Source organism: Mytilus galloprovincialis, chromosome 5 (assembly GCF_965363235.1).
Source record: "Mytilus galloprovincialis chromosome 5, xbMytGall1.hap1.1, whole genome shotgun sequence".
NCBI classification, from domain to species: Eukaryota; Metazoa; Mollusca; class Bivalvia; order Mytilida; family Mytilidae; genus Mytilus; species Mytilus galloprovincialis.
The window spans coordinates 43360310-43371078 of NC_134842.1; the positions used below are offsets into that span (position 1 = coordinate 43360310).

The 10769-nt window shown below is 32.6% G+C and overlaps 1 protein-coding gene across 1 annotated transcript in view; it reads left to right on the forward strand.

The window, feature by feature from the left end:
- Nucleotides 1–3321, forward strand: part of LOC143075864 (uncharacterized) — a 28630-nt gene extending 25309 nt beyond the window's left edge. Inside the window, exon 3 of the mRNA XM_076251450.1 lies at nt 318–3321. Within this exon, the coding sequence (XP_076107565.1) occupies nt 318–2204 (1887 nt within the window). The 3' untranslated portion in view covers nt 2205–3321. The remainder of the gene's footprint in view (nt 1–317) is intronic.
- Nucleotides 3322–10769: the final 7448 nt, after the last annotated feature.

Genomic DNA, 10769 nt, shown 5'->3' on the forward strand with positions numbered 1-10769 from the left:
TTATATAAGCATACTGCTCTTGGGTAAAGGTGTTGTGATAAATTAACACATTAGAGAAAACACATTTTTTTATAACAAAGGGCCTAATGAATGCCTTATTATTCACGTGTGCACTATTTTGTAAGAAGGACATGAATTCTAAAAAGATCAAGTGTTCATTAAACATTGTTGACTCATGACTTAAATGGGGCTGACAATGCAATAACGGCTTTAAACGTTCATTTGTTATTTAAATTGAAAAACATCACTAACATTTAAGATCTGCAAGAATAAATATTTGCAATATCAAATAAAACAGAGTTTCAATCTGATTATAGGACAGTGTTGATTTGGAAGAGGAATGTTTAAAGAAGACTTGTGAAGAAGGATCACCACTTCCGGACCACATTTCCTTAGAAGAAAGTGACTGTGATCCATTACCATTGTTACAACAACAAATTGTCAATGAAATAAACGATGAAATATCTGACAGAAGGCTTAAAAATAAGAGCCAATCAGAAATAGGAAAGGATGAAACAGGTGAGACCAATCAAGAAATGTTATGGCATTGTAAAAAGTGTGAATTTTCAACATGTGATAAGAAGGAACAAGAGAAACACCGAAAGCATCACTCTTACCTCGAACGAAAGCTCAGAATGTCTGAACTATATAAATATCAAAAATACTTCTGTCATTTATGTGGAAATAAATATAAATCAGAAGACGGTTTGCAAAACCATAAAAAATTCATGCATCCGGACAAGCCATTATGGATATGTAGGCTTAGCGGGTGTGCAGCTCGTTTTATGGAAGAATCTGCCTTACAAAAACATTTGTTATGGCACAAATCACAAGGTCTTCTGAAATGTATGAAATGTGCACAGGTATTCGTACTTAAAACTGCACTAAAAAGACATGAGGATTATTGTGTAAAACAACTAATGTTTAGATGCGACATTTGCAATAAAGTGTATAAAGCTAAAGAGAGTCTTTCAAAACATATGAGAAAAATACATTTTCAAGGGGGAAAAGGATTCAATTACAGGGCATCCTTAAAGTTTAGCAATAATATTAACAGTATGACATCTGAAAGTGATCAGAATAAAGAAGCAAATTATCCAGTCGAGAATACATGTTTAGAAACCACGATGGAAGAGTTTAATGCTGATAATTATAATGTTGAGGAATTTGTTGAACGAGTGAACGAAATTTTACTCACTCAACAGAATGACAAATATTTAAAAGAGACTCCAGATGTTTACCGTTGTTCACAATGTGAGTTCTCAACAGAAGATAAGACACAGTATACTAAACATTACAAACATCATTATTACATTATTCGCAAGCAAAAGGATGCTGAACTCCAATCACAAACACCACATGATTTGAAAGAACATGATGGTATCTCTGATAATGTTAATGATATTGACATGGATGGTGATGATGATGATGCTGATGAGGATGATACTGAGGGTATTGTTAAAACGTTGAATAAGGCTATTGATAAGGAACGAAAGTCGAAGGTTTATAAATGTGAGAAATGTGATTTTTCAACGAAAGATAATAAGGATTATGACAAGCATAGACGCCGCCATCTTTATTTAGAACGGAAAGAAACACATATTATTTGTAGATATTGTGGGTTGCACTACAGTAATAAACAAGCACTGAGACGACATGAGATCGCAACTCATTCCGAACAATCTTTTAAATGTGAGGTTAAAACCTGCAGTTGTGTATTCATGTATAAACATCAATTAGAAAAACACATATTAAATCATAAAAAAAGAGGTCTCCTGAAATGTAAGAAATGTAACAAGAAATTTCTTGTTAAAAGTAAGTTAACACTTCACGAAGACTCGTGCATAAGGAATATGACAACAAATGAACAATATCAGTGTCACTTATGCGGAAAACAGGTCGGGTCCAAATCAGGATTGTTAGGGCACATGAGGAAACATAATGATGGATTTTTAGATTGCTTTTGTGGAAAAACTTTTGACAGTATTAAAAATCTTAATCAGCATAAAAAATGTCATAATGTTAATACGGTTAAATCATGTTGTGAAAAAGAAGTTTCCGAGGAGAGTGAAGAAAGCACCGATTCAGATTCAGATGAAATGGAAGATAGCACATCTGAAAGTTCAAGTGCAATGTTTAGTTCGAAAAATAATACAGAAAAGCAAAAAAGTATTCGAATAATGCAAATTAAGAGTTCGTTATAGAATATGTTAATATCGCAGATTGTCACAAAATAACATCCATTGACATGGTCGAATGGTAACAGCAAATGCAATAAGGAAGATGTGAGAAAGGAATATGACATGGCGTTTGTGAATAAGGGGGTTAGTTAATATTGAAGAACATGAAGAATACACAAAATGATAGTGATATGCTAAACGCTGGCATGGAATGAATTAATTTCTCCGATGTTGTAAAAGAAAGATATAATGGACTTAACGTAGTCCGGCTAATATATAGACACTCAAAACAATAAAAAAAGAAAAGTTCGAAATTGATGTTAATATGTATTTTTAGCTATAGAAAGATATTATTGACTTAACGTAGTGACATTGAATACTCTGGCTAATATATAGAAACACAAAACAAAAAAAGAAAAGTTCGAATTTTATGTAAAAATGTATTATATTTTTTCTGATGCGTTTGACTGATATTGCAGAAATATCGACATAGGCGATCTGACACAGGCGATGGCAGTCACGTCGGTGTTAGCAAACCTCTTTAAAGTTAAGTATTTCAGAAGGTACAAACTGTAGAACAAATTATTCAACTCAAACACGCCCTTATATACAAAGGTGCACTGGATCTTCTCTTTTCGATACAATTGTTACCCATTTTTTTTGAATTTTTTCTTGAGTCACATTATGGAAGGGCAGATACGAAAATTACTGAATTAATAGATTGATATGTTTTCTGTCCGTGGTAAATTTTTAAAAAGTCGGAGATTATGCATTTTCTACATCTAACTTGAAAGATATACATGTCGTCGACTTGATATCTAATTGTTCTGCTTACCTATGCACTAGACCAATTGAAAACCTATGCAAATGGTGTTTTAAAATAGAACACTTTGTAATTGAGAAGAAAATTGTAATTTTGTTGGTTTCTATTATCTTTTAAAAGTTATCTCACTATAGTAAACATTACATTAAGCATTTGCCGCCTTCTCTAACAAAGAACTTCGATTCTTTTGTTTTATTCCAACCGAGTACCCGACTGAGTATGGTTAGGTTGAGTATATATTTATATATTTTCGACTGAACTTTAACAATAAAATGGCTCAATAAACCTTGTATTATATCTTTTGATCTCAATTTTTTTCTGTTTTTATCTGCGACTTCTTACTTTCTGCCATTTTCATGATTATGCCAGCAGAAGAATATATATATTTCCATGTACATTTTGAACAATCTCATCGTTAATGTTTTAATCAACTATTTCGGTTATAAATTATTGGCCCTAAATATTCAGCTTTTAGTGTTCCTGAAGAAGGTTGACCCAGAACAGCGCTTCAGCCGTAACTTTTAACATTTTGTTTTCATTTTTTATCAATTGCATGACGATCATGTGCACATATTGCCTTGTATCAATGGTTTCAGTTCGAAGTATTGGTACGGTAGGATCACACTGAATTCATGGTGTCGCAATGAACGTTGTGCTAGTCTGGAATGTGGGAGGTTTTTGATATATTTCTTACGCTGAAACTAAGAGTAAGATCAAATATTAGTAGCTTGGAGCCAGAATAGTACTGTTATAAGGTATCTACATAAACGCATCATAAATAGATAGCAGGATGAACATTTTGTATTTGCGCCAGACGAGCATGTCGTCTACAAAAGACTTATGTAATAGTTGCCGTTGTACATTAAGCGCCAATCTATTCATCTGTAGGTGCCGGCATTTTGAAAATCATTTTCAAAAGTTTTATATCGGCGATAAATGGTAATCTCTTTGGGAATCTAATAAAAATATTTTCATCACGGTGCCACTTTTTTTACTTGGATACTTCCAAGAGGGACTTTAATAATGGTACATACAAATATTCTGATCCCCAATTCGATGAGAAAAAAATATTCTGTGCAAGTAGAGGTAAAAAACAAATTATTCTGAATTCAGATATTCACCATACCTTAATATAGTGTTAATTTTTTTTTCAACTAAATCATGTGATAAATAGCGATGAAAACTGAATAAAATTGTTAGCTCTTGTTATTTGTGCATTTTTAAGTTATCGTACGACAATCAAATGTAAAATCACAAAAATACTGAACTCAGAGGAAAATCAATTCGGAAAGTCCATAATCACATGGCAAAATCAAATAACAAAACGCATCATAAACGAATGTACAAGAACTGTCATATTCCTGACAATTGGTACAGGCATTTTCAAATGTAGAAAATGGTGGATTGAATCTGGTTCTATAGCGCTAACCCTCTCATAATTTAACAGAACACAAAAACATCAACTTTGAGCAAAGAAAAAGAACACAGGTGTGTCCAGTCAGAATGTGCCGTGTAAAAGGAGTGCCACGCTTTTAAGTGCATGAGGAATTTTTCCATTTTTGGCGAAACACCAATGTTGCCCTCGAAAAACCTGTACAAGGTAAAATGCGGATTTTTAAGTCAAGTATTCACTTCTGGAACGCCGCTGAAAACTGGATATTTAACAGTCTAGTAAATATAAGAACCGAAATAATTGAAGAGGTTTTTGGCCAAAGTGACGATAAACATATCAAAATCCATCTATAAGGGCTACTTTGCCCGAGGGAGTTGATTCCTATAAGTTTCTTTGTAATTTGCATGTAAAACAACCTATTTTAAATAATCGGTTTTTGGTTGCCAATGACATATTTCATGAATTTTCAGGAACAAACTAGCAATAAATGCAACAAAAAGGGATTTTGCTTGTTATTCATAGTGATGAAAACGTAATTTTTCAATTAGTTTTTTTTATGTCTGAAGCTAGCATATGTCAGTAACTGCTAGAAATTTATAAAGTAGTCCTTTGTTAATTTATTATCATTGTCATTTTGATTACTTTCTTCTGTTCCTATTCTGACATATAATTTGGATTTCTTTTAAAGTTCGTTTTACTGGCGTATTGATGGGGGTTTGCTTTTTCTACATTGGCTAGAGGTAGTGGGGTAAGATTGTGGTCTAAACATACATGTTTACTCCCGCCGCATTTGGGAGAGATCCGTTTGTGCCAAAATTGCGTCCTTATACTTTTTTCTCCAATGCTACGTTTGCGCCACCTATTTTAAAATTACATGGTATCATTTGCGCCAAACATAAAACATACGATTGCACCAATAAGAAATAAAATGACTTTCCGCCTCCTTTTTTCTGACTTTGAACCGGCAGTTCACAAGGCATTTTTTTCCTTTTCTGAAACATTCTTTCTACTTACTGCTGTTGCATGGGTATTTCCCAATTTAATGTGTTTAGTAGCTTGTAACTTCAATTTATTGTTCAGTTCATAATAATTCCTGTGGAATGCTCCTGCTCCATTACTGGTTACTGGTACGTGTTCTACTCTATTCTACCATATAGTTAGTTACCGCCTTCATCAAATTGAAGATTATGTCACAGGAGAAAACTTATTACAACAAGACATAGATAAAAAAAAATGTACATTTTTTTTAATACGAAAATTTAAAAATAAATGTTAAGATGCTATAATTGAGTTAAAAGTGATGCTTTGAAATTGAAGATTTGAAAGAGTCTACTGATGTGCAATTTACAATTATATCCGGTAGTTTGTTCCAGTCGGTAATAGTTCTTGGAAAATATTATTCTTTTCTGTGCTGTGATGGAATTTGGACGCTTTTCGAATTAGAATGTCTTGTTTGTCTCTGAATTATTTATCTCACACTCTAACCTTATATTATTATTAGAGATTTGGATCAACTAATTTGATGCCGGTTTAAATATTTTTTTAATAGATGCACGACTTTAAAATTTCTGAACACTGCTATACCATTTGATGTCTATTATGTTTTATAAAAAAGACGTCTTCTTTTAATTATTATACGACCGCAAAATTTGAAAAAATTTTCGTCGTATATTGCTATCACGTTGTCGTCGGCGTCGTCGTCGTCGTCCGGCGTCCGAATACTTTTAGTTTTCGCACTCTAACTTTAGTAAAAGTGAATGGAAATCTATGAAATTTTAACACAAGGTTTATGACCACAAAAGGAAGGTTGGTATTGATTATGGGAGTTTTGGTCCCAACATTTTAGGAATTAGGGGCCAAAAAGGGCCCAAATAAGCATTTTCTTGGTTTTCACACTATAACTTTAGTTTAAGTTAATAGAAATCTATGAAATTTTGACACAAGGTTTATGACCACAAAAGAAAGGTTGGGATTGATTTTGGGAGTTTTGGTTCCAACAGTTTAGGAATTAGGGGCCAAAAAAGGGCCCAAATAAGCATTATTCTAGGTTTTCGCACAATAACTTTAGTTTAAGTAAATAGAAATCAATGAAATTTAAACACAATGTTTATGACCACAAAAGGAAGGTTGGTATTGATTTTGGGAGTTTTGGTCCTAACAGTTTAGGAATAAGGGGCCCAAAGGGTCCAAAATTGAACTTTGTGTGATTTCATCAAATATTGAATAATTGGGGTTCTTTGATATGCCGAATCTAACTATGTATGTAGATTCTTAACTTTTGGTCCCGTTTTCAAATTGGTCTACATTAAGGTCCAAAGGGTCCAAAATTAAACTTAGTTTGATTTTAACAAAAATTGAATCCTTGGGGTTCTTTGATATGCTGAATTTAAAAATGTACTTAGATTTTTAATTATTGGCCTAGTTTTCAAGTTGGTCCAAATGGGGGTCTAAAATTAAACTTTGTTTGATTTCATCAAAAATTGAATAAATGGGTTCTTTGATATGCAAAATCTAACTGTGTATGTAGATTCTTAATTTTTGGTCCAGTTTTCAAATTGGTCTACATTAAGGTCCAAAGGGTCCAAAATTAAACTAAGTTTGATTTTAACAAAAATTAAATTCTTGGGCTTATTTGATATGCTTTATCCAAATATGTACTTTGATTTTTGATTATGGGCCCAGTTTTCAAGTTGGTCCAAATCAGGATTCCATATGAAATATTGTGCAATAGCAAGAAATTTTCAATTGCACAGTATTGCACAATAGCAAGAAATATCTAATTGCACAATATTGTGTAATAGCAATTAATTTTCAATTGGAGTTATCTTTCTTTGTATAGAATAGTAGTTGATAATATATGTTGGAAATTTGCCAGACATGACTATGATGTCATTTTCTATTTTTATTTGCCAATAACTTTATGTAAATGACTTCATTGGAAATTTGCCAATATAAAATGTTGCTGATGAAGCTTTTTTTCCTTATCTTATCTAAAATGTTTTTAGATAATGTATGTTGGACATTTGCCAGACATGACTATGATGTCATTTTCTATTTTTATTTGCCAATAACTTTATGTAAATAACTTCATTGGAAATTTGCCAATATAAAATGTTGCTGATGAAGTTTTTTTTATTGTTTTATACAATAAACAATGTATATTCACTTTTACTACCAACCAATCTTTACCATTCAGTGATAACAAGCACTTTATTTTACAATTTAATATTTTATGATGTATTTAAAAGAGTAGTTATTGTTGCAAACTCCATTAGAAATTTGAATTGATATCAGTTTTGGAAAAAGGGAAACGGGGATGTGAAAAAAAGGGGGGGGGGTTAAATTTTTCTCATTTCAGATTTCATAAATAAAAAGAAAATTTCTTCAAACATTTTTTTGAGAGGATTAATATTCAACAGCATAGTGAATTGCTCAAAGGCAAAAAAAACCTTTTAAGTTCATTAGACCACATTCGTTCTGTGTCAGAAACCTATGCTGTGTCATGAGCAACTATTTAATTTTAGATTTAAAAAGTTTGAAGAAGAAATCTTTAATTGATTTGTAAAATCTTGACATTTGTTTTGTGTAAAAAAAACCCATGTAATGTCAAAAATTTGATCACAATCCAAATTCAGAGCTGTATCACGCTTGAATGTTTTGTCCATACTTGCCCCAACTGTTCAGGGTTCGACCTCTGCGGTCGTATAAAGCTGCGCCCTGCGGAGCACCTGGTTTATTTTATATTTAAAAATGATTTCATATAGTTCGTTCTATTTATTCCTGACTAATGATAATTATTAATAGTGATAATTTTCCGTATTTTACTTATAAATGGACTTCTGTGGGGAAACATCAAATTCACTTTGTGGTTAAAGTTTTTAAAATTTTAATAACTTTCTGAAACTATCCTTGGTTTGTACCACACTTAAACAGAAAATTGTTTATAATCATAAGATAGTATCCAGAAGTATACTTTGTAAAAAAAAAAAATTTTTTTTCGTATTTTACTTTTAAATGGACTTTGGTTTTTTTTTGCGGGGTAACATTACATTTACTCTGTGGTTAAAGATTTTTAAATCTTAATCTTTCTTAAACTATCCTGGGTTTGTATCAAACTTAGACAGAAGCTTGTTTATGATCATCAGATAGTATCCAGAAGTAAATTTTGTAAAAAAAATGATTCATTTTTTCCGTATTTTACTTTTAAATGAACTGAGATTTTCTTTCAGATAACATTACATACAGTCTGCAGTTTAAGTTTTTAAAACATTTATTTGATTCAAAAACTATCCTAGATTTTTACCAAACTTGGACAGAAGCTTCTTACAATCAAAAGATAGTATCAATTAGGAGGAATATTTTGATTGATTTTTTTCCCTCATTTTTGTTGAGCCTGCGATTTACAGCAAAAGTCGGTGGGAAACAGGGTTTCGTGGAACCCTTACATATTTTTAAGATTGAAAAATGAAAAATCACTTAAAGAGGGAAACTCATAGATTTTTAGTTATAACTAACATCGCCATTTCTTTAATTTAAAAGAATATGTAAGGAAACAATAGTGCACACGAGAACCATCATAGTAAACAAAAAACCTATTAACAAGAACCTCACCCAAATCTGGGTGTGATCTCAGGAAATCTGAGAAGGTAAGCAGATCCTTGTCCTCCTGTAGAAACATCCATATCGCTCACATGCTTGCATTTCCTATCATGATTTTCTTGATAGAGGGTTACTGCTCACAAGGATGCTATTAAACCAAGAGTTCCAAATGGTGAAGTTGAAATCATCCCTTCGTAAATTTTACGGACGCCATCACGAGTTGGTTGACCGTTATGGAATAACCGTTTCACAAATTATATCGGATATGTTCCTTACGTCGTAGCTACAATCCCCTTCCCTTTCATGAATTTGACCTACCGAATTAGACTATTTACCGGATTTGTAATCACATAAGCAACACGACGAGTGCCGCATGTGGAGCAGGATCTGCTTACCCTTCCGGAGCACCTGAGATCACCCCTAGTTTTTGTTGGGGTTCGTGTTGTTTATTCTTTAGTTTTCTATGTTGTGTCATGTGTGCTATTGTTTTTCTGTTTGTCTTTTTCATTTTTAGCCATGGCGTTGTCAGTTTGTTTTAGATTTACGAGTTTTACTGTCCCTTTGGTATCTTTCATCCCTCTTTTATTACGAGCCTTATAAGTCTAATTCTAAAACTGGCTCTGCAAGAATAAATTGTATTTAAAATTCTAAATGAAAAATAAATAATTTCAATTTAATTATAGGATATTGTCGATTTGGAAGAGGAATGTATTAAGAAGACTGGAAAAGAAGGATCAATACTTCCAGAACGCATTTTCTTAGAAGAAGGTGACAGAGATCAATTACACTGCTTACAAGAACAAATACTCATTGATGAATGTGAAAGCTATCAAATATCTGACAAAAAGCTTAGAAATAAGAGCCAATTAAATAAAGTAAGGAACGAGTCAGGTGACACCAATCAAGAAAAGTTGTGGCATTGTAAAAAGTGTGAATTTTCAACAGGTGACAAGGAGGAACAGGTGAGACACAGACAACGTCACTGTTACCTTGAACGAAGACTTAGAATGTCTAAACTATGTAAACCTCCAAAATATTCATGTGATGAATGCGGAAAGGAATACGAATTAGAAAACACTTTGATTAAACATCAAGAAATAGTGCATTCGGCTAAGCCTATATTGAGATGTGTACTTGGAGGGTGTAAATCACGTTTCGTGGAAGAATCTGCTTTACAAAAGCATTTGTTATGGCATAAATCACAAGGAGTCCTGAAATGTAGGAAATGTACACAGGTATTTGTACTAAAGGGTGCACTGAAAAGACACGAGGATTATTGTGTCAAAAGATTAATGTTTCGATGTGACATTTGTAATAAAGTGTATAAAGCCCAAAAAAATCTTTCTGAACATATAAGTAAAATTCATTGTCAGGGGGGTAAAGGTTTCAATTATAAGGAATCTTTAAAGTTAAGCAGAAGTATCAACAGTATGGCTTCTGTAGTTGATAATAATAAAAGAGCAAGTTTAACAGTCGAGAATACTACTACGATGGAAGAGTTTAATGCTGATAATGTTGAGGAATTTGTTGAACGGATGAATTCAATTTTACTCACCCAGAGAAACGAAAACAAATCAAAACAGACACAAGACGTTTATCGTTGTTCACATTGTGAGTTCTCAACAGAAGATAAGACACAGTATACTAAACATTACAGACACCATGCTTACCTTATAAGAAAGCAAAAGAATGCTGAACCACAATCACACACTTGTGATAAGTGTGAAACCGCGCATAAAACTACGCTTGCCTCGAAAGTTCAAACGGAAAAGGT